Source organism: Electrophorus electricus, chromosome 15 (assembly GCF_041902795.1).
Source record: "Electrophorus electricus isolate QZ-2024a chromosome 15, ASM4190279v1, whole genome shotgun sequence".
Lineage (NCBI taxonomy): Eukaryota > Metazoa > Chordata > Actinopteri > Gymnotiformes > Gymnotidae > Electrophorus > Electrophorus electricus.
In genome coordinates this window covers 23,926,925-23,952,532 of record NC_137511.1, presented here as the reverse complement: position 1 = coordinate 23,952,532, position 25,608 = coordinate 23,926,925, and the positions used below count along the sequence as shown (strand labels likewise).

At 41.1% G+C, this 25,608-nt stretch overlaps 1 protein-coding gene across 4 annotated transcripts in view; it reads left to right on the top strand.

Annotated features, from left to right (window-relative positions):
* The window catches only part of LOC113581731 (zinc finger protein 385C-like), a 75,639-nt gene that overhangs the window by 27,732 nt on the left and 22,299 nt on the right, over window positions 1–25,608 (top strand). For 3 of the 4 annotated variants that reach the window (XM_081698070.1, XM_081698069.1, XM_081698068.1), the window contains exons 3-4: window positions 21,062–21,204; window positions 24,841–24,951. In XM_081698070.1, the coding sequence (XP_081554196.1) occupies window positions 21,062–21,204; window positions 24,841–24,951 (254 nt within the window). Of the gene's footprint in view, window positions 1–813; window positions 996–21,061; window positions 21,205–24,840; window positions 24,952–25,608 lie in introns of those variants that run through there. The other variant, XM_035533234.2, reaches the window with a different exon arrangement.

The window sequence follows — 25,608 nt, the reverse complement described above, 5'->3', positions numbered from 1 at the left end:
GAAAGGAATGACTGCCGTACACTTAGAGATGAAAATACTGCGTAATGTCAAAATGTTTCCCAGAGGTGTCTGCTGAAGCACTGGTAAATGCTGCATTCCTAAGTGAACAGGACATGTCTGAGATGAACACTTCCAGTCCCTAACACCTCAGAGTGTAGGGCTAGGATTAGGGTTAGAGAGGAGCACTTCCAGCCCCTAACACATCACACTGTAGTGTGTTGGAAATATGGCAATATGACCTTGAATCCATGCTTATCCTGCTCTAGTTTAAATATATTGCACTCAGTCTCTTACTTCTTTGAGTTGGTTTGATTTGGTTTGATTTGTTTTTGCATATATAACTTTGTTTTTATTTGTTTTTGCATATATAACTTTCATATATAACTTTCTCATTAAGGTATTTGTTTGATGCTATTAAAATACCTGCTTCCACTGTCTGTCCAAATGTGCGGACAAGTATTACCTAAAGTATGTCTGACAGTCACTCCATCTGAAGAGATGCTGCACAGATGATGATGTAGAGAACGTGAAAGCTCTCACCTGAGCAACTCTCTCGCCCGCCTACATGTGTCCTGACCACTGCAGGCGACCCACTGACGCACACTTAATTTCTTCCAAGTAGCTCTTGGGAGGATCACTGTCGGGTTAGTTCAAATATACACCAGGCTATCTAGACCCCCAATAGAAACCTACACACTGACCGCCTCTTCATGTTTTTGCCCACCTCACTGTCCAGTGAAGCGTTGGACGTTTGCCTGAGGTGCTTGTGTACCGTTATACCTGAAACCGCGCGCGCTGGATTAACGAACGCTCTTCACTGAGGAAAAAAGGAAACGGCACCACAGTAGCACGACTGCCTTTTTAACGGCGCTGCTATCGGTTTTAATTAAGCTTTATTAAGCTTTACTAGAAATGATCGTTTGAAGTCTCTGCCATCTCCAGTGATATCCAATTCGGACAGATAGTAATCAGAACACGTGGAATCATGATATTAGGTAAGAACGACATTATTTTCCTTTTCTGGAAAGCACACCGACATGTTTTGGACTTGTTGTTTTACTGTTTGTTGACCAAATTAAATTCATAGATCACTTACGGCTCTCTGTATTAATATAACTACATGACCTCGACATTGCTGTGTGATAGGAACCCATTAACCAAAATGCGTGTTCCGTGGTATTGGCACAGCGACTACGCCGTAGCCGAACTCCAGTCTTGGGGTTACGCGTCGTTTGGGTACTAGGAGCACTAAAACATTTGTAGACGTTTACCGGCAGGGTCCGAACAGCAGAATCGGTCAAATTCAGCAAATATTTTTACATTGCCGGTTTACTTTGTTTATTATTTAAAATCCATTTTTGTGTGCAAAGTAACTTAAATCATTTTTGCCGCTGACCCACAGAGCTTTATGTTAAATCCCCCAACCTGCGGTATTTTCTCGACAACCGATTCAAACGCAAGATTAGCCACAGTGTACGGCTGTAACGTGTGGGGACCTCAGCTGTGTCGGTGCCCTGCAGTTAGGAGGGTTTTTTCTTATGCCGGCGACCCCAAGGAAAGGCAGTTCTGTTAGGATTGTGATTTAGCGCTGTATCACTATTGAAAGGATAAATTCCATTGACCACAACTAAAACCTTTATTTTTATTTGGTTAATAGGTTGTTACCGAAGTACTTAATTCCTGTGAAATACGTTATATGTTATTACAGTAAGCCGATGCAATTTTTCATAATGGTGGTGATAGAACAGGTAACAAAGAGGCCAACACGTCTTAGCATTCATACAAAACATTACTATTACTCTCTTCCATCTATTATCCCTCTCTTCTTTTATCCATGTCTGTTGTTATTCCTCTCTTCCCTTTCCTCTCTCTCCCCCTTCTTTTATCCCTCTCCTCCTTTTGCCTTTCTCCTCTTTATCTTTCTCTCCTCCCTCTAATTAGTGCTTTCCACCTTTCCAGCTTCAGATCTTAATCCAAACCTCTACTCCAACAGCACAGTCTGCCCTCTCACTGTCTCCTTCCATGACTCAGCACAGTTTGTCCTCTGTCACTGTCTCCTCCCATGACTCAGCACAGTCTGTCCTCTGTCACTGTCTCCTCCCATGACTCGGCACAGTCTGTCCTCTGTCACTGTCTCCTCCCATGACTCGGCACAGTCTGTCCTCTGTCACTGTCTCCTCCCATGACTCAGCACAGTCTGTCCTCTGTCACTGTCTCCTCCCATGACTCGGCACAGTCTGTCCTCTGTCACTGTCTACTCCCATGACTCAGCACAGTCTATCCTCTGTCACTGTCTCCTCCCATGACTCAGCACAGTTTGTCCTCTGTCACTGTCTCCTCCCATGACTCGGCACAGTCTGTCCTCTGTCACTGTCTCCTCCCATGACTCGGCACAGTCTGTCCTCTGTCACTGTCTCCTCCCATGACTCGGCACAGTCTGTCCTCTGTCACTGTCTACTCCCATGACTCGGCACAGTCTGTCCTCTGTCACTGTCTACTCCCATGACTCAGCACAGTCTGTCCTCTGTCACTGTCTACTCCCATGACTCAGCACAGTCTGTCTGTCCTCTGTCACTGTCTCCTCCCATGACTCAGCACAGTCTGCCCTCTGTCACGGTCTCCTCCCATGACTCAGCACAGTCTGCCCTCTGTCACGGTCTCCTCCCATGACTCAGCACAGTCTGCCCTCTGTCACGGTCTCCTCCCATGACTCAGCACAGTCTGCCCTCTGTCACTGTCTCCTCCCACTGCACAGTCAGCCCGCCCGTTTCTCTCTCTCTCTCTCTCTCTCTCTCTCTCTCTCTCTCTGCCAGTAGTGTAGCTCCACATACAACGAGGACCCCATGCCAGGCTTGTCTCTATTAGTGACAGTCACCAGTGCCAGCTTGAGATGCCAGCCACCGTGAGGCTCATTACCATGTGTGAGGGGGCACTCAGTGCAGAGAGAGAGAGAGAGAGAGAGAGAGAGAGAGAGAGAGAGACGGAGCAAGAGCGGCTCTTCAGTTTGCACCTTCTGCTGTGGGCATATGTTGGACCTATCTGGAATTCTGATAACACTGAAAACAGTGGGGGGTAGTGCTATGTCTCAGCATGGAAGTCCTTCTGGGGTGTCAGAGTTTAACCTTGTCATATACAATGCACAACTTCCTGCATAAACACATTACTGCTAGACACACGGCTAATCCAACTGGAGAGTCACTGTTATACATACTTATCCTTGAGCACTCTCATACTCTGGATCTGTACACTCTTCCAAACTCTAGGTCTGTACACTCCTACACACACACTCTCTAGGTCTGTACACTCCTACAAACACATTCTCTAGGTCTATTTACTCTTGATTTGTACAATTCTAGAAACACATTCTCTAGGTCTGTGTACTCTTGATTTGTATAATTCTATCCCCATTTTTCTGTTAATTACCAATTCATACACACATTTACAAACATACATTTGCTTGTATACAACACAAATTTCTTTAAGTCTACATTTATGGCATTTAGCTACATGTTTATAAATACATGTTTATAAGTCTCCAATCTCATCCAAGGCATGAAGTGTCCTATAAGGTATAAACAAGTGCTCACATCAGCAACAGCTGTACACAACACAACACACACACACACACACACACACACACACACACTCAGACACAACAGTTATACACAATACACACACAAACAAACAGCTACAGTTATACACAGCACAGTTCAGATGTGGAAAACGTTTATGGATACATAAAGCACTCTTCCAATTAATGCAGATATAGAACAGTATTTTGCAAGTTGTTTTGCGCACATACATGCACACACACAGCCCTCACATGGCCAAAGCACTGATTTAGCACATGACCTCTGCTCTGATTGGGTATGTAAGTGGAATGTGAGATGAAAGGTTGTGCAGGGAATTCTTAGACTGAGAGGATGAAAGCTGTGGTACTGTTTGATTGGGCCCGGTGCCCCAGTTTGTCTTCTTCATCCTTCAACCTTAATTACATACCATCACAAGCCATTTAGATGCGCCAATCAGTCGCTAGCTTCTCCTGTGCTCTGTCTGCACTTACTGTAGCACTGAAACCTGTGGTAGTCAGGCACCTGCTCAGGCATCTGGCTGAGGGATGGCTTTAGTAAGAATGGTGTTAGAATGGTCCTTAGTAAGAATGGTGTTAGAATAGTCTTCTGAAAGAATGGTGATAGAATGGTATTTATACCATTCTGCTAAATTCCATAAATGTAAATGGTGTTAGAATGGTCTTCAGTAGGAATGGTGTTAAAATGCTATTAGAATGGTCTTCAGAAAGATTGGTGTTAGAAAGGTTTTTAGTAAAACTGGTGTTAGAAATTGTCTTCAGAAGGAATGGTTAGAATGGTCTTCTGAAAGAATGGTGTTAAAATGGTCTTCAGTAAGAATGGTGTTAGATTGGTGTTTATTAAGAATGGCGTTAGAATGGTCTTCAGAAAGAATGGTACTATAATGGTCATCAGTAAGAATGGTGTTAGGATGGTCTTCAGAAAGAATGGTGTTAGAATGGTGTTTACTAAAATGCTGCTAAAATGGTCTTCAGAAGGAATGGAGTTGGAATGGTCTTTATTACGAATGGTGTTAGAATGGCCTTTAGCAGGAATGGTTTTAGAATAGTCTTCAGCAAGAATGGTGATAGAATATTAGTTATTACTTATGGTGTTAGAATAGTCTTTTGTAAGAATGGTATTAGAATGGTCTTCAGAAACAATGGTGTTAGAATGGTGTTTTCTAAAAATGCTACTAAAATGGTCATCAGAAATAATGGTGTTTAGTAAGTATGGTGTTTGAAAGGTCTTTAGTAAGAATGTTAGGATAGTCTTCAGAAAGAATGGTGATAGAATGGTGTGTACTAAAAATTGTGTTAAAATGTCTTCAGAAAGAATGGTGTTAGAATGGACTTCAGAAGGAATAGTGTTAGATTGGTCTTCAGATAGAATGGTATTAGAATGGTCCTTAGTAAGAATGGTGTTAGATTGGTGTTTACTAAAACTCAAAAATTATAAAACAGTGGCATTTAAATATCATTAAACAGTTTTAGAGTGAAGACTGAGTTTTGCATCTATTTCAAATGTCTAAAATTATTTAAAAATTAAAATTACATAGTTCTTCTGTGCAGGGCTCATCAGTCAAACCTTTTTAAGAGGGGTTCTCCATTTACTCCATTTAATGAATCCATTCTCACATGTAATGGTGAAGGTGAAGGTGTGGGCTCTCCTCCACCAGTTACACTTAGACTCTGCCTGTGTAAAGCAGTTCGTTTCTTTGCATCAACTTTTAAGTCTGTCCACTTTTTTTTTTTACTTGTGCAACAGTGCTGGCAGAGGAACTGACATGGTTGACTGCTGCAGCTATGTATTTCCACTCAATAAACTTGTGTTTGTTGGTGATGCCACTACTGAGGCCACCAAACAATGCATTTTTTCTTTCCTCAATCTCCAAAACAAGAACTTCCACCTTGCATTCTCCAAAATTCCTTTTTTGCCTTTCATTCCTCCATTCTTACCACTATACGACTCAGCAATGAATAGGACACCCCCAATTTAGTATTAAAAGGTCATTTGCATGGAAAATTTATGGATAAGTGTGGTTGGTAAAGAGGTGGAATATAAGGCTCATTCACCTGCGCACATTTTGAAGAAGGTTGTGATTTATGAAGAGGAAACGAGTTCAGGTGCGAGTACACAAGGTTTGATTAATCTGATTTTTTACGCTATTTGCTGGTTTTTGTGTGCACGTACACTTTCACTCCAGAGTCCACACAAGGTTTTGTGACACCCCAGTTCATCAGTGGGCAGGCTGTACCCCTCTGCAGCACTGCTCCACCAGGTCTACATACTTGGCCTTCTTACTCCCAAAGGACTCACCCGCTCTGTCCTCCCAGGTGTAGTGAGTTTGAGCATTACCATAACAGCTCAGGATGTGCTCCAGCATTTGGCACAGCATTTTCTCTTTCCCCAAGAAAATGTTGAAGGCAACACGTCCAATACTGACTGGATGGGCTCCATTTGCCAGAGTTCAGACCAGGAGATCTTCCAGTTTGTAACTTGTTCAGATTGACTTCATGGTCCTTGTTGCTGTATGCCAGCACTTGGCTTGCACATGCAGCACCTCTATTTCAGCTATCACCTATTTCTGCCCCAGTTGCTGCCTGTCATTTTGTCCTTTAGTTGGCCTTGGTGGATGGTGTATGCACCAGAAAGCTTGTCCAGAAAGACGGTGTTTCAACTAGCATACTGTTGTGTAATTGAGACTCACTTGATTTACTGCCTCTTGTGCTCTCTATCTTCTGCCCATTCTGACCTCAGTCCCAGCCTGTGAGCTCTTAGTCACTGAATTCTCTATACCACTCTTGCACAGGTGAACATGAACTCTTTAGGTAGGCAGTCGATGGGAATTTGCAGCTTGTTCTGGCTCCTGTACAAAGTGATGCTGCTCAGGGTTTGTTGCAATCAGAGCCACTTGTACAGGTGATTGGTTATCCTCCTCTTGAAGCCCCTGACCATGGACATGAGCAGTAACATGAGCAGTAGTCACAGGACTGAGGAGAGTGACACCCTGTGCTTACAAACCCTCACACACTGATGCCTTTGGGTGTTTTGTGTGTTGCCTGCTTGTATCTTGTATCTCCTTTAGATGTCTTTTGATATAAGTCTAATGATTTCAACTTTAATGGGATAGTTCCCAAAATGATGTTGTCAGTCTAGGTATATCAATAGCCATACTAATTCTCTATTTAAATATTTTAAATATGGGTGTAGTTTTAAAAGCAAACTCTACATAAACAACATCATCTCAGAAATGTGATCTTAGAACTCTCATCACTCATTGCAGTTGTCATTTTAAAAGCTTTGGCATATATATTGACCATCACTTGAACAATCCAAGTATATTTGCCTGTTTTTGAATCATAGTTTCTCAGCCACAGGATTTGCTCTGTAGGACTCTGACAAGCAATTACTTATTACAGTAATCACTTAATATATCTCAATAGTCCGGTAACTTTTAAAAATGCCAGATTAAAATGGCATGTACACTGAAGAAAATCAAATGCAAATATAAGTCATCCACAATCTCTTTGGACATGCAGTAGCCTGATTTAACTGGTTTAGCGTGAACTGGTTTAACCCTGCTCTTGACTCTTTAACACTAACCCAGAGAGACCAGCAGTAGCTGCTGTTGTCTGACAGTGTGCTTTGATGGTACTGCATGACTCCATAATCTGCATTAGATCTGGTTTCCAATGGCTCAGCCAATCTCTCCCTAGTGCCCAAAGCAGAAGTAATAATTAAAAGCCAATGAATACTTCTAATTATCCTGCTCTCTAGAGAGAGGCAGGGGGAGAGAGAGAGAGAGAGAGAGAGAGAGAGAGAGAGAGAGGGAGAGGGAGGAAGTGTCTGAGAGAGGGGGGGAGAAAGATGGAGCGTGAGAGGAGAGGCTGCAAAGCTGCTCTTCGCTCAATAAGCTCCAGGCCTGATTGAAGCATTCTTATCTCCTCCAGTGCAGATGTTCCTGGCTTATTTTTAGGGGCTGTTTCGGGGGTAGCCATGCTGTTTGAGCCACACAAAATACCCTGCTGAGGAAACTGCTTGAAGAACATCAACCCCCTGACTTTAGGCATGCATGTGTGTGTGCATGCACATGCACTGGGATTTGGGATCTATAGGACTGTGCAAATGTATTAGGCCACCATTAGATTTGTTGTTTTAGCAGTGGTATAATGACCATATGTAATTTCATATATTATTTCTGAGTTACATACAGGAAATGTATACACAATTTTTTTTTAAGAACAACTACATTTTCAGAATAAATTGGCTTCTACTGGCAAAAGTCAGTACTTAGTGTGACCTCTCTTGGAACTAAGCACATATTGAACTCTTTTGGAGAGACTGTCCTGAACTTTTCTGAAGTAATCTACTGGTATATTATATCAGGCTTCGTTCAGCACTTCCCAGAGTACTTTAAATTTAGGTTGTCATTTCTTGCTATTTCTCAAGTGTAAGGGAAACACTTGCCCCTGTAATCTATAGAAACTGATTTATTTCTGTTTTTAATATTTCATACAAATTTCGTGTTGTATTCTAATAAAGATACAGAAATAATTATGGTCATTATCATTGCTAAAATAACAAATCTTACGGTGGCATGAGACTGTGGCATAGTACTGTATATTACAGAACTGTGAGCTCATGTTTGAACATATCCCCATTATACCCAGGAGCATATGATTGCCCCAGTGATTACAGTTGCATTTCATATGAAGGTACATATGAAGGGGGAGTTAGAAGTGCACCCTTCCCTTTCTTCCTTTTATGCCCCTCCCCTTATACACAACTCCCCTTTCCTCTCTATGCCCCTCCCCTTCTACACCCCTCCCCTTTCCTCTCTATACTCCTCCCCTTCTGCACCTATTCCCTTTCCTCTCTATGCCCCTCCCCTTCTTTCAGCCTTCTTTGAGTCTGATCTCGCTATACTCCCCCTGTACTACCACTGATCACACTCTACTCCCACTGATCTCCCACTGATCTCTCTTTACTCCTGCTGTACTCCCGCTGATCTCGCTATATTCCGACTGTACTCTCACGCTCATCTCGGTGTACTCCCGCTGTACTCTCACTGATCACACTGTAATCTCGCTGTACTCTCACTGATCTCACTATATTCCCGCTGTACAACCGCTGTACTCCCACTGATCACAAAGTACTCCCGATATACTCCCATTGATGTCACTATACTCCCCCTGTACTCCCAATGACCTCACTGTACTCCTGTTGTGCTCCTGCTGTACTCCCACTGATCTCGCTATATTCCGGCTGTACTCCCACTGATCTCATGCTGATCTCAGTGTACCCCCGCTGTACTCCCACTGATCACACTGTAATCCTGCTGTACTCTTACTGATCTCACTATATTCCTGCTGTACAACCGCTGTACTTCCACTAATCACAAAGTACTCCCAATATACTCCCATTGATGTCATTATACTCCCCCTGTACTTCCAATGACCTCACTGTACTCCTGTTGTACTCCTGCTGTACTCCCACTGTTCTTGCTCTACTCTCACAGGGGCTGCTTATTGTAATACCAGAACACCCGAATGTTTTTGGCTCCTATGAATAAAATGGAGTTATGCATAGACTCCTCCCCCCCGTTGGTCGTGGCCTTCTTGCATAGAGCAAAAACTAGTCTGAACTCTCAGATTTCACGTCCCCCTCTACAATTTCAATATTCATCATTAGCATTTCATCTTCATTCATATGCCACTAAATGAGTTTAACTGGGGTGTGCATCATGGGGTGTGCATCATCACACATTTAATGACAGAATACACAAATAATGACAGAAGAAGAGCTGGGTCCAGAAATGTCTGTCATGTACAGTACAAACCAAAAGCATCCTCTGCGTGGCCTACATGAACACACTTTTTACGTAAACGTAACTTTATAGGGACAGTACACAAATTATTGACCGTTACATATTACTGACTGTTACATATTTCCCCCGGGCCAATTAAACTCAGCCCTACCTCAAGAAACAGAAGTTGTTACCATATATAGTGATGGCATACATGACAGTATATCATATTCCCTGATGAAAACAAAATACAGTCAACGTAGTACAGCACCCCAAGCAGTACAGAATATTGTTTTTCCTTCTTTTTTTTCTTTTAGCAAGGTCCCAACAGCACCCAAATACCCAAACATGGTAGCGAAGTGGCATGTAACAAACCCCAGCAGTCTATGAATGTAACCTACTCAAAAGCTTAATCTTTGAGAGTGATAGGGGTTAGTCCATCTTCTTTCCGACCAAGACCGGAGATGATCCTAGGTATGTGTCTAGGCCTTAGTGAGTAGTGTGTTCCTGTGTGTTCCTGTGTGTTTGCTGTTGCAGTTAGTCTTGTCAGCATCCTGAGCTCCGAAGTCAATGTCAGGGTCAGCACAAGTCTGAGGTCTTTGCCAGTCATCATGAGTGTCAACATCACTGAAAGACTGTATTCTGTGCTCTCATGTGGTGCAGTACGCAGCGCAAGGGAGATCTGGGTTGAACCTGTCCCAAAAAGTGTGCTTGTCACCCACATACAAGCGGATTGCAGTCTTTAATGTGCGGTTGACATGCTCTGTAGCATTAGTTTGTGGGTGGTATGTAAAGTATGCTTGAGTTTTTGTTATAAATTATATCAATGTGCAGTCTGCTCTGGCTGTATGTTTATGCTTCTATAAATTTCTTTAAGCCTGTGCTCAGTCCCCAGTGCAGACACCACGTGTTCAAAGAAGTCGCTCACGAATGGAAATTCCACTGTCCACTTATTCCACTTATTTTCCACTGTCGGAAATAAGATAGGTAGGGGGACTTTGCTCATGAATTTGTTGCCGACAATCTGAGCAGTAGCTTCTCTCATGGCAGACACTTCCACTCACTTTTAAAAGTAATCAACAAACACAATAATATATTCATTCCCACTAGGTGTGCGAGGTAGTGGGCCCACAAAATCCACTCGTGTACTCCCATGGTTTTTTGGGCTGTATGGGAATCATAAGGCCAGCGGGCTTCTTCTGACTAGGTTTTATGAGCTGACACACTGTGCGGGAAGAAATATATCGCTTGACATCTGAAGGTAATTTGGGCCACAAAAATCTGAGCCGCAATTGGGCTAATTTTTTTTTGTGAGTCCTAAATGACCGTCCGTTGGGTGATCATGATAGTACTTCAGCAGAGCATTTCTCAAAGACAAGGGGGCAAACAACTTTAGTTGTTTCATGGGATGCATCGCACAAGATGCTTCTGGGTCAGTGTAGTATAGCAGACCATCCTGGACAGAGTACTTTGGGGTATCGGCCCCTATGCACTTTCAGGCATGTTCTCAAGGTCTCTTAGTAGCTTGCCAGATACAGGGTCGGCCATCTGTAGTTGTCGCAGATGCTCACGATCTGTGGGCATGACGGAAGGTAGGGCACGGAGATCCAGGCTGCCAATCATTGCAAAATTGGGTAGAATGTCCATTACTGCCCCACCACCGGGCAATGGATTATGAGACAGAGCATCAGGCACTTTGTTCTTTGTTTCAGGCTTGTGGATTACACTGAAGTCAAAGTCCTGGAGTTATAGTGACCACCTAGCAAGTCTACTCGATGTGAGTGCAAACAGGGGCTCAGCATGACATGCGTAGTCTTTAATGAGGCGACGATAGTAGCTTGTAAGACCCAGGAATTTCCTCATGTGTCTCACCATGCTTGGAGTTTTAAAGTCAGCCACAGCCTTCACTTTGTCTAGGTCTGGTAGAATACCTGACAAGATAACACGGTACCCAAGGAAAGTGAGCTCTTTTAGGCAGAACTGACACTTCATCAGGTTTAAAGAGAGACCCACTGATCAAGTCTGGACAGCACTTCTTGCACGTCAGCCAGGTGTTGCTTGAATGTCGGTGAGGCAGCAACAATGTCATGCAAGTAAACTGCGCAGCACTTCTATATGAGTCCAGCAAGAACATTGTCCATTAGCCTCTGGAACATTACAGGAGTGTTACAGAGGCCGAATGTGAGAACCTGGAACTGGGATAGACCACAGTGGGAGATAAAAGCCATCTTAGGCCTGGACTCCTCCGCTACAGAGAGTTTCCAGTAGCCTCAGGCTAGATCTAGCGTGGTAAGAAACTTCCCTCTGGCAAGAAAATCTAGAGATTCATCAACCCTAGGTAGTGGGTATGAGTCTTTGACTGTTATTTGGTTAAGGCCATGGTAGTCCATGTACAATCTGGGTTCCAAGCCGGGACGATTAAGGATAACTACAGGCAGCACCCATGGACTGGACGATAATTCTGTCTTGCAACATCTTTTGGACTTGCTCCTCAATTATCCTTTTCTTCATGGGAGAGGAATGATACAGGGGCAGGTTGATTGGTTTTGCAGCCCCTGTATTAATAACATGCTCCGTCAGATCGGTATGACCTAGGTACCCATCAAACAATAGGCTGAATTCTTCCATTCCAAACTAAGACTCATTAGTTTGGCTTTATCTATTGTTTCCAAGCAGGCATTATCCATTTTGTCACTGAGCGTTAACGGTGGTTCATCAATGCTCATTAACTCTCCTCCTTCACAGATATCCTTGATGTCTGTGTCATCAAAGCCAGGAGGCCCATCAGCAAACGCAATGGTTCTGGAAGCGATGTGAATGCTAACAGATACTCATGGCATGAAATCCATTCCCAAGGTTAAAGGGATGGAGAGGGCTGGGAGAATGACAAAGCAGTGATAGAAATGCTTACACATAAAGCCAATGGTCAGCCATACAATCCCATCAGGATTACAGCAGGTGCCTTCTGCAAATTGAATTGGTGGAGCTGCCCAGGGCTGAGTATTGCCGTTAGACTGGTCAGTAAGCTTTGCCCTTATAGCTGACAAGCATAGTATTTAGTGCTTTAGCATTAAGGTTCACTTTCACTCTCAGTGGCGTGTTCCAGAATGCATTAGAAGAAATGTCTTCCACATGACCTAAACTGGGTGGGTCATGTAATGAATCAAGATTTGAATGAGGCGAGTTTAGGATCTGGAGGGAAGGCTGCCTCCGTGAAACGACCTCCCTCATCTGAAGTTTTCCGATCTGTTTTCTCCCTCTTTCATTAGCACTGCATGTTGTGTCACTACAATCCAGATGACGAGATTCACCTTCCATTTGCTTCTGAGCATTACCAGTCTCTGTGTTTGGAACGACATTACAGTTAGGGCAGTTGCGAGATGTATAAGCAGGTAAAGACCAGTTAAAGCAGACTCTGTTTTTCAAAGGCTTACTTATATACTCCTCTTGGGGCTACAATGGATTGCATGGGCTGAGTGCAGAGTGCAGTTCATGGGCACACATTAGAAAGTTAACTACAGAGGAGATAGTAGTGCCATAAAATGCAACACTATTTTTCAAGAGCTTGTCTGTAGATAATTGTAACTTGTTACTGTCCAGGTGGTGGGAACCTTAGTTTGTCGAAGTCACTGAGCATATGAGCAACAAAGGTAGGAAGGGACTCATTGGGTAATTGGAAACGGTTCAGTATACCTCATAGAATGCATTCTTCAGCTGGAAGAAAAAACTTCTTGAATAAGTCACAGAACTGGTCCCATGAAATTACGTGATTTCTAAGGACAGTGAACTATTTATTAGGCTCCTTAGTAAGGAATCTCTGGAGTTCAAGCAGCAATTGGTCATCATTCAAAGCAAGAGAATCTGCTGAACTGATCTCTCTATATTCCGGCTGTACTCTCACTGATCTCACGCTGATCTCGGTGTACTCCCGCTGTACTCCCACTCATCACACTGTACTCCTGCTGTACTCCCACTGATCTTGCTCTACTCTCACAGGGGCTGCTCATTGTAATACCAGAACACCAGAATGTGTTTGGCTCCCATGAACAAAATGGAGTTATGCATAGACTCCTCTCCCCTGTGGGTGTGGCATAGAGCAGAAACTAGTCTGAACTCTACAGGAAAGTCTCAGTTCACGTCCCCCTCTACAATTTCAACATTCATCATTAGCATTTCATCTTCATTGATATGCCACCAAATGATTTTAACTGGGGTGTGCATCATAGTTAAACAAGTTGGGAGATGACATCTGCAGTTTGTAACGCTTTGGAGTTAGTCCTAAAAACCAAAGTAAAGTAAAAACCAAAAACCTCCTTTGCGTGGCCTACATGCACACGCATTTTATGTAAATGTAACTTTATAGGGACAGTACACAAATTACTGACCGTTACAAGTTTTAGTTCCGAATTTATTCTAAATCCCTTGAGAGATACAAGCTCATTTATCATTAGTCAGATATGCCCAGAAGGTGGAAATATAAATTAATATCTATCATATTGAATGTACTCTGCCTATCGATTATTCAATCATATGTTATGGCAGATATATCTTGTAACATATGTACCATAAGGATTAAAAGATTAAAATATGAGCTACCTGATGGGTGCAGCTTGTTTGGTGGGTGGGGGGCAGATTGTTATGATGTTTGATCAGTATACAGTCGCTCACCTATCTGTATGTGAATATTTATCACTGACTCTGAAGTGCTGCTGCACTGACTTAGATGGAGGGTTAGAGTTGGGTAGGTTAGGGTTTGAATTAGGGTTTGAGTTAGGGTTAGAGTTAAGGTTAGAGTTATGGTAGGTTAGGGTTGGAGTTCTTCATCGGTTCAAATGTCATAAACCTCTGATTTGTTTTAAGATATTTTAGTAGTTAGTAACTTGCTGTGGCCATTAAACTCCTAGGTATACTGACTAACTGTGCAGCACTCATGCACCCTCTTTATCCTGTGAGCTGCAAGCCCCTTTATCCAGTTTATTAGAATAATGTTTAAGACATTTAATTTTTTTGTTCTCCACATATATCTTAATCTTGTCTTGAAATGGCAATGATTTATTAAACCTAAGCAGAGCACTGGAATCTTTGGAAATAGCACAATAACAGCCCTCTATACTTTTAAAGCACTAAAAAAGAAATTAATATGACATTGTGTAACTAATTATTAACTGAAAAAAATTATGTTATGGTTTTACAAATAAATATTTAGAAATAATTAGGATAAGGGTTAGAGTTAGGTTTAGGATTAGGGTTATTGTTTTATCAACACATCAAGCCTGTAGGATGATGGGAGGAATATTAAGCCTCTAAGAAGCTTTACATTAACATTAATATATGTAGAACCTGCCCTACATTTCTGATTTTAAAGATATATTATATTGCTAACAGACAAAAAGTTTATAAAACCTAATTTATGACCAAAAATCAGTTTATGTAAAAATGACAAGAAGCTTTTCCGAACAGTCAAGTAAAACTTCATCATGAGCTTGACAAGACCAACAGTGATGAGAGGACTGCTGATAGGAAACCAAAGATATTGTGAGGAAATGCATAACCTACTGGAGAAGACTGGGAAGATGTGAAAGGAAGTGAGGTTGCCTTCAAGGGAAAAAAATGTCTTTACAGTTTATAAGTTACTTTTTAGACCTCTCTCTCTCTCTCTCTCTCTCTCTCTCTCTCTCTCTCTCTCGCGCTCATATAGATGTCAGTCTGTCTATCTCTACTAATATCATTCCTCCCTAATCCCCAATATTCTATGAACTGCTTGAGTGGCATCTGTTATTGACACATGGCCCAATTATATGCCCGTAATGATGTCTGCTGTTGACGGCGGCTGCCTACTCCGTTAAATGTAGCATGCTCAATCTAAGCCTTTTAAACAGCTATGTCTTTCTAATTGTAGCACTTGTCAGAGTGTCTTTTTCCAGGTCAATTCAGTGTCCCAGGATGAGGGGTGTTGGTAAATGGATACTTAATGTTTGAGATGTTCAGGTGCATTACATCATACTGAGATGAGAAAAACGTGAGTATCACTAATAGAACTGAAGTGAAAATGTGGCCCTCCAGTTTTCTATTAGTTTTGTTATTTGTCCTTCAGTTTTTCTCTTTATACATCACTGGTGCTATGTCGCAGTTGCTCCTGTCTCTGATGTCTATCATCTTCTATCCTTTTATTGCTTCTCTCATCTTCTGTAGGAGGTCTGTTTCTCTGTCTCTATTTTATTATCTGGATATATTTAGATTTTACATTTTCGGCATTCAGCAGACACACATATCCAGAGTGACTTACAAAAGATATATCTGTTATTTTATTATCTGGATACATTTGTCATTTTAAGTCATGTTAGTTCAGGCACTGACTCAGCGAATGACTTGATGGTGACACATATGCCTTAGAAGAGGGATGTTGCTCTTTGAGACTAATATCACTCCTGTTTAATCCAGAAGAACTGTAAGATCTCTTCCACCATCTTCAGCCTGTCAGTGTATAACCAAAATTATTGTGTCAGGTATAATAGATGCACACATCCATACATTAATCGCACACCAAGACACAAAATCATCTGCTACAGTTCGGTACTCAAGGGTCATCTCCTATGAGTTCCTCACAGTAACAGCCATCTGTTAACTGAATCAGATGTAGATTCTTATGACTGGATCAGATGTCAATTTTTATGACTGTTGCAGCAGATATTGGGTTACATACTGTGCAGTGCAGGATCCAGTAGAAGCAGATGCCTGTACAGATAGTGGAGTGTTTATCCTGCCTTTAGAGATAGTGAAGTGTTTATCCTGACATGGAGCCAGTAGAAGCAGATGCCTGTACATTTGTGAAGTGTTTATCCTGAGAGATTCCTGCACAGATAGTGGTGTTTATCCTGCCTGTACAGGTAGTGAAGTGTTTATCCTGACATAGAGCCAGTTGAAGCAGATGCCTTTTCTCACCTTTCATTTGTATCACCTGTTCCTTATTTCTTTCTTGTTAGATTTTATTATTTAAACCCAGTGTTTTTCCCTGTTCACTGGTTAATGTTATCCCAAGCCTCTGTTATTTCTGCTGTATGTAGCTTTTTTCCCCCTAGCCCATGTCGTTTGTTCTAGCCTCCGTCTATTTGTGGTTGTCCTAGCTCAAGTCGTTTGTACACTGCTGCTTTGTTTGCCCTAGCTTACCTTGTGGTTTGTCCTAGCCTCTGTTTGTTCTCATAGCCTGTTCTCTTTTTGTTATTAGCCTGTTTTCCATTGTTTCTTTCAGGTTTCCTCTTTTTAGTTTTCATGTTTAACTTTCTTTTTTTTTTTATTATGCTTCCTGGATCTTTTTGTGTTGGCTCTTTGACCCTGGACCGTTGTATTTGCCCTTTAATAAATCTCATTCTTCTCAGCATTTGAATTCTCCTCATGATAGCGCCATGTTAATATTAGGCACTGGCCCTTCAGACTCTTCCAAGAACATTTACTAGGAGGAAAGACAGAAGCAGGTAACAAATATTTGTTACCTGCTGCTGTCTTTCCTCTTAGTAAATGTTCTTGGAAGAGTCTGAAGGGCCAGTGCCTAATATTAACAAATATTTGTTACCTGCTTCCCTAGCAACTGAGTCACTTCCGGGGTTTTGTCAGTTTCCATGGCTCCATGTCTCCTTCCCTTTGTGTCCAGCTGTTCTGAGTTTGTCCCTAATTGCATTCCTATGTAAACCCCATTCCTGCATCTCTTGTTTGTCGGTCATTCTTTGTTTCTGGTAAGATCGTGTTTGTCCACGCTCCGTGCGCATATGTTTGTCCTAGCTCCTGTTTGTCTCGCATTAGATTTCGTTTCTCACTCCTCGTTCGTATGTATTTTTTATATGCCTGTTTAATCTCGCATTTCGTTCCTCACCCCGCGTTCATGTTTTCTCCCTGCGCTCCCTGTTTAGTTACCCTCACTGTCTGTTGCTTTCCTTGTTTAGTTTTCTGCTGTTCCCTCGTCTGTAATATTTTCTGTGTGCTTTAGTTAACGCTATTTTGTTTAACTTAGTCTTGCCCTAACCCTATTAGCTTGTTATTGTTCTCTTAGCCTGTTCCTCTTGTGTTTGTCTGTTTATTCTTTGCTCTGGTCGGTATTGTTAATCTGTGTCTGTTAATAAATACATGTAGTTATTCTATCCCATCCGTCCCTTATATTATGGCTTCCCTAGTTAGTTCAGTTTCGCATAACATCCAATGCGCCGGCACGTTGCAAGTGTGTTCGCGCTCCACCCCTCCTGCGTTACAGAATGACTGACCTACTGAGAACACAGCGAGTGCAGGCCTCTCCGGTCAGTGGTCGTCTAGCTGTGAAGATGAGTTCTCTCAGCAGGACCACCCTGGGCAGAATAATACCCCTGGCACTGTGGGAACACGGAGTTCTCGACATAAGTCCAAGGGTAAGAGAACATCAGACACTAAGGCAGTCGAGACTCCTGGTAAGTGCTCACAACCTACTGATAACGCTAGCGTTACGAATGCGCTTACTGTGGAAGTCTCCGGCAATGTTCATGTTTCCGGCACTGTGGATGCCGCTCAAATAATGGACTATGGGGCTATGGATTCACAGATATTTTTTCAGGATCCAGTCCCGCTCCTTTTACCAATTTGGCTCCTGTCTCCCAGCTTGCCATGACCCCTATTCCTGTCCAGGGTTTGGTCCCGAGTCCCATGTGTGCCCCTGGTCTTGTCACGAACCCTGCCCATAGTCTTGTCCCTGGACCCGTCCCTACTCCTGTGTCTGCCTCTCGCTTTGTCTCTGCCCCTATGTCTACTGCTAGTGTTGGTCCTTCGTTTGTCCCTCATTTTATGGCTTCTAGTTTTTTTTCTGGCCCCTCCTCTTTGGTTAGTTTTGCACTTCAGGAGTCGCGTGTTAAGGGGGGGTGTACTGTCACATTGGCAGACCTGAGCATTCCCTGTTTAGCTAGCAACCGAGTCACTTCCGGGTTTTCGCCAGTCTCCATGGTTCCATGTCTCCTCCCCTTTGTGTCCAGCTGTTCTAATGTCCCTAATTGCATTCCTATGTAAACCCCATTCCTGTGTCTCTCTTGTTTGTCGGTCATTCTTTGTCATTCATTGTCTCTCATTGTTTCTGGTAACATCTCGTTCGTCCACGCTCATATGTTTGTCTCATTAGATTTCATTTGTTCTTGCTCCTCGTTCATATGTATTTTGTATATTCCTGTTTAATCTTGCATCTCATTTTTCTCCTTGCACTCCGTTTAGTTACCTTTGCTGTCTATTGTTGCATAACTTGTTTAGTTCTCTGCTGTTCCCTTGTCTGTAATATTTTCTGTGTGCTTTAATGTTATTTTGTCTAACTTAGTCTTGCCCTAACCCTATTAGCCTGTTATTGTTCTGTTAGCCTGTTCCTCTTATGTTTGACTGTTTATTTTTTGTTCTAGTCGGTATTGTTAGTCTGTCTGTTAAACACATGTAGTTATTCTATCCCATTGGTCGCTTATATTATGGGTTCCCTAGTTAGTTCAGTTTCACATAACATCCAATGCACCAGCACTTCACAAGTGTGTTCGCTCTCCATCTCTCCCACGTTACAAAAGAACATCTTTGTACCCATTTCCTAAAAAATCCTTTCCCATTTCATTTTGTACCACAAAAATCAACATTATTAATAAAATAGTAAATGATTTTGTCTACTGGAGAAGGTACAAGCTGTAACAAGAAGTGATGAGGGAGTGGGATGCTGAGGTAAGTCTCCATAACAAAGAAGTGTTTATTTACAACCAAAAACATGATGAGTGAACAAAACATTAAACTGCAACAACATAGCAATGAGAAATCAGTTGCATGATGTGTTACGTGTAATGTACATGGGGTCAAACACCGACAATAGAACAATAGGGGTTTAAATACCTGTGCTAATAACGAATATAATTACAAACAGGTGTGGCGTGATGATGGACACACAGGGAGGAGTCTAGGAGAGGGGGGCCATGCCGTCCAGAATCAAGAAATACCTCCAAATAGAAATCAAAATACCTGAACACAGAATCCAGAAATATCCCCAAATCAAAAATATGCAGTATTGCTATTCTGTTTGCCATTTTGCAAATGTTGAATTTTCTTTTTTAAAGGTTAAACACTACATTGGACAGACTACTTAGGCCTAGAGTTTAGCTGTAGATGAGGAACATATCTCTCAACACTATAGGTTATCAGAGAGGCTGTGATTCACACAGCAGTAAATAAGGTGAAATCACCATTTTATCAATGTATGGATTGTCGAATAGCAAACCTATCCTTTAATGATGCAGTTAAGAAAAGGTGAACCTAAGAGAAGAAACATAAGCTAAAAGTTATAGCCTTTACAGTGACTATGCCAGAAAAGTGTTGTAAAATCTCTCTTACAAATTGCAAAAAGTATAGTTCTATTCCTTGTTACTTCCATACAATCTGCTTTTGATGTGTTTGTCTGGGAAACTCAACTCCAAACTCTTCATCGCTCCAGTGCTCCCTCCATCACTTTCTCCATCACTCTCTCCATTATTCCTTCACAATCTCCATCATTTCATCACTCCATAACACTTTCCATCACTGTCTCCATCACTCCATCACCTGGTCCATGACTCAGTTTGCAGATGACCATTTTCACTGCCATACAGATGTCAGAGGCCATATCGGAACTTGATCTTTAAGTGCTCACTTGTAAGATGGGTATGTCTCTAACCTCATTTTATAAATGGTGTGTAGGCACAAAAAGAGGTCTGATTGGGGGCATGCAGCCTCTTACGCAGAAACTTGGATTTATAAAGAAATACTTGGCTGGAAATCAGGTGTATATTTATAGAAGTATTTAGGGAAGCATGGAACCTTACAAAACATTTATAGAGAAAAGGAACTGACACTGCCCCAGGATAAAGTAGAGAAAAAGATGTTTTGGACAGTGGTCCTTCATCAGCTGTGCAAGCTAAGTGCTTCTCAATCAGTAGTACGAGGATCCAATTTATATCAAATTGCTATTTTCAGCTTTCAGATAGTTTCATTCAGACAGGGGATTAACTGTAACTTGTTATGGGTTGATAGTTTTGGATATTTACAGACTGTAAACAGCTGTAAAACAATTGGATGCATTGATCGATTTATGAAAAGTCTAGAAAGAAATTTACATTGTCTATATCACAATGGCATTATTAGAAGACCACAACAACCAAATAATGTGCGAATGTGTTTTTAGAGACCACAAAGATTTTCTTACCAACAATTATCCCTGGCTATGTGAGCAGCTTTGGATATTTGTGGGCAGTAACAGGGTGCTCATTCGTCTGCACACATTGTCAATAAGATTGTGAGAAAACGGCATACACACTCAAGGTTTTATAAATATGATTTTTTGGGGGGGGCATATGCCATTTTCTGTTATTTATGTGGCCGTAACCCAAACTTAACCCTACCAACCTTAACCCTAGTTCAGGCATTACCACATTTTCAGTGGTTCCATAAGCATAATTCACTGTCTTTTGCAGCTGAATGTTGATTGTTTCAGGATGCCAAACTATGATCACAGTCTTCTTCTAACAGCCTACTATATATTAAGGTTAATACTAAGATGAGCTAGTAAATTAACTCAAATTTTTGTAAAATAAATTTGTCAATTATGAAATAAAATATAAACTATTCTCATAATTCAGTTGATTAATGCTTCTCTATTTCCCATTTCCTTTGTTTACAGGAAGTCCCATACAGGGCAGCCCTTTACTGACGTCATTATCACTTCCTGGTAGACAACTGCAGTCTCCACTGGACCTGAAGCACTTCCTGCCTCTGCGAGTTAATGGCTCTGCCCCTTTTAGTCTCTTTCCCAACTTCCACACGGTCAGTGTCTGCTTAGTTACCATGTACCATATCCCAACTTCCACACGGTCAGTGTCTGCTTAGTTACCATGTACCATATCCCAACTTCCACACGGTCAGTGTCTGTTTAGTTACCTTGTACCATATCCCAACTTCCACACGGTCAGTGTCTGTTTAGTTACCATGCACCATATCCCAACTTCCACATGGTCGGTGTCTGTTTAGTTACCATGTACCATATCCCAACTTCCACACGGTCAGTGTCTGTTTAGTTACCATGTACCATATCCTACTCCACTCTGCTCTACTCTATTATATACCCTGCCATATACTCAACTCTACATTATACTCTAAACTAACTTGCCATACCTTACCTTACCAGGTCATATTCTAAAAATTATTCTAATAGATTACTTTGATGGAAATATTCGAAGTATTTTTTTTTTTAAAGGAGTGGTCATTTAATTTGGGAATACATGAATAAGAGAAGGTGATATGAGGTAGCAGGTGTCCAGAGAGGGTTAGGGTTAGTCAGGGACCCCGTTGACTTGTTTTGTTTAATGTACAATTTCAACTAAGAAAACTATGTTTAGCCATTCCCAAAATGTCCCTCAAGAATGAGATGATCAAGACAAGGACTTAGGACAAGTGTACTTATACCTGTATTAGTATCCTAATCATGTAAGCACATTGTCGATCTAAATTCTTTCAGAATAGATGGGTATGAACTGGTGTCCCTTCCCTTCTTAGTCTGTTAGCATAAACTGCTGGACATCTGAAGGTATTTGTCAGATTAGAAACTTTACAACTACCAGACCTCTAATCCTACCACTACCAAAACCCCTACAACTACTGTTGTCCTCCACTAGTAAAATAATGGGGTGAACCTTCCGCTCTAGGGCCAAAGCCCTAAACATTCAAAGGCAGCAACTGATCCCAGACCAGCAGTCTCTCAGCTATAATCATTCAAGAACAGTAACTAATACCAGACCAACAGCCTCTCAATTATAACTATTCAAAGATTGTAGCGGATTCCAAACCAGCAGTCTTTCAGGTATAAAGTGTCTAGACTTTTACCATATGTAGAGGTACTTGAGTTCAACAAACACAAGAGCTGGGGATTAAAGGCAGGATTTGTTATGACACCAGGTGGTGAGAGAGAGAGTGGCGCAGGATAAAGTGGAATGAATAAAAAAGGTTGTGTAGTAGTAAAATCAACTTGTATAACCTGTAGTATAAATAAGTGTGTATGAAATGAACACATAAAATATGCATGTGTCAGTGGATTTTATAATTTTATTGTTCTTGCACCAGATTTTTTTTAGTCGTTTTTGTTTTCAAATGACTCATCAAATCCAGACTAGGACTTTTAGGATCCCAGAATAGACTTCTATTGCTTACATATTCTCATTGCTTATTTTGTTATTTATTGTTTATTTAGTTCCTTTTGTGTGTGGATGGGACCCCATCCCAATCCTCTTTGAGTTTCTTTTGCTTTTAGGGTTTTTTCCCCTGTCCACCTTTGGCTTGCTCACTCTATAAAACTGCTTTGTGACAATGGATGTTAGAAAAAGCCCTATTTAAATAAATTTTGCTTTATGGGAATAGTAGTGAGTTAAAAATTGCAAATACATAAAATGGCCTTAATGGTCATACCTTCACAAGGGCATGGCCCTCTCACTGGCCTTAATGGGCATGGCCCTGTCACAGGCCTTAATGGGCGTGACACTGGTTTCAGAGGTGGAATGTGAAGGTAAAATGCAGAGCTCTATATATTATACAAACAAAATACAGTCAAAGAAACTGCCCCAGTTGAGGTTTACTTTGCTTGTTTCACTTGTCAGTGATGAGAACTGCATTTAGCAGTAGACTCTGTGTTAAAGTCCCATATTCTCTGTTTTCAGGTCCTTTTGGGGAAAAAATAGATAGACACATAAATAGACATAAACCATGTACAGATACCTCTGATTTCTAATCACCATATAAGTCCTCGGGGCTGTTTGTCAGCTTTGCAGATATCCCCTTCCTGACTGCCACAATCAGTCTTGGTAGTTTCCCATCTGAGGTTCAATGTTCAGTATGTTCATTTACTATACTTTAAATGCAAGTGGGTTCTAGTCTAGCAGTGAGAAATCTTAGCTTTAAATTTATGTGCACTGTTGGTCTAAAAGGAATGGCCTAATATTTGTGCAAATTTTATACCTACGAAATTTTAGTAAAGTCCAGGTGATAATAAGAATTTATACTACCAATAATACCAGCATTTACACTAGTTTTTGTACGACTATTACAATACCTAGAAAACCAGCATTTAGTAGTTGATATCAGCATTTAATCTAGTTATGATACCAGTACTTACACTAGATTTAATACTAACATTTATACTTCCAATAATGCCAGTAGTTATGACACCAGCAGTAACATTACTTATTTTAATGGTATTTACATTAGCTATAATGATGTGACTGAAACAACATTTGTTTTGAATAGAGTATGTTCTTCTCCTGCAGCATATATGTGGTAGCACCTAAGTGTTTACATAATTTAAGACTATTGCCAATGAACACTGACAGCATTGCTTTCAAAGTATGATAAGTGTGAGGCACGATGCAAGCATAAATTGTCTTCTTTGTGAGGTTTTTAAAGTAAATTAAAGTAAACAATGCACTGTAAGTGCAGAAAAGCAAACATGAATGGTAACAGATACAGTACCAACACTAAACAATACAGACAAAATCAATGACATCGGTGGTTGGAAAGGAATGAGCTTTATAAGGGAAGTAATGAGGGTGAAACTAGGTATTGGGCCAGGATCAGTATTAGGGTTAGTTGGGATTAGTGTCAGCATTAGGGTTAGTTAGGGTCAGGGTTAGTTCGGGTGAGGGTCAGGGTTAGGGACATGTGGCATAGAAGCAAAATCACTCAGTATGTGGAATAACAAAACCAGAAACAAAGCACTACATGGTGAATAGGATGCTGGCGAGAGGGTGTTACACAAAAAGGACCTTTGTTCTTTTTCTATACTTATCCATTAGACAGAATAAGTAAATGTTTATACCTAAAGCAATGTAATTGCACCGTCCTTTAGCATAACTCCCTGTAGTGGTTTGTCTTTGTAAGGCACTACATATTGCATGTGCTTTAGAACATTAGAAATGTGTTTGATGGGGAGCATTACTGTGTTTTGCATTAACAGAGGTAATTTATGCATTTGGAGTCGAATATTAATGTGGTTTGCATTAGCAGTGATCATTTAGTTTTGATGGGAAGTATTAATGTTAGGTTAGCATTAGCAGCGATCATTGATTAATGAGGTTAGCATTATCATTAGCAGAGGCCATTTACATGCTGTATTGTGAGACAACAAAGGTTTTTATGCTTTTAAAAGGCTGTGAAAAAGAAAATAAATCCATGTGTGTTTTATCTTTGTGTTGTGTCTGTAGATGGACCCCTTTCAGAAGGCTATCAATAACCACACGTTTGTTTGTCTCTGTAGACAGACCCCATTCAGAAGGCTGTCATTAACCACACATATGTTTGTGTCTGTAGATGGACCCCTTTCAGAAGGCTGTCAATAACCACACGTTTGTTTGTCTCTGTAGACAGACCCCATTCAGAAGGCTGTCATTAACCACACATTTATGTTTGTGTCTGTAGACGGACCCCATTCAGAAGGCTGTCATTAACCACACATTTGGGCTGCCACAGATAGTGAAGAAGAAGCAGATCATCTCTTGCAACATCTGCCACCTGCGGTTTAATTCAACAGTGAGAAATGCCACCCCACTCCCCTCTCTCTACCTCTTTCCAACTCTTTCTTTCTTTCTTTCTTTCTTTCTTTCTTTTTCTCTTTCACTACCTATCTCCTGTCTTTCCTTTCTTAAAGATTGTTGAAGTGGTTGTAGTCATTAGCCTCTACTCTATACTCAAATCATTTTTTTTAAAGTAAAGTTTAAAGTAAAACTTGTGATTAGGTCTTATGATCTTATGAAGATACATATTTCCTACTGTTATCAGCAAAAAATCTAGCACACTTTACATTGTTCTCTTCTCTTTGTCTTTCTCTATTTAAGTCTTTATGATTTACTATCTCCTTTGCTTCTATAGCAATGTCATATTTTTTTGTCATCCTGTCTCACTCCTATATATGATGTGTTCACATAAATGGGAAAGTCATGTCAGTCATATATCTTTGTTATATTATGTGACAGTATCATGATTTTCCCTTTATGGGGAATTAACATGCAAATCCCTGGATCAGTGATTTTCCCCATGTTATGCGACAGTAACATGGCTAAAGAGCACTGTCTGCTCTCATGTCCTCTGATAATTTAAGATAATTTAATTGTTGAATATTGTTTTTCATTTGCTAAACTAACAAACCTAATATATACAATGGCTAGAGAAATGTCCTTTTTTGTTAAC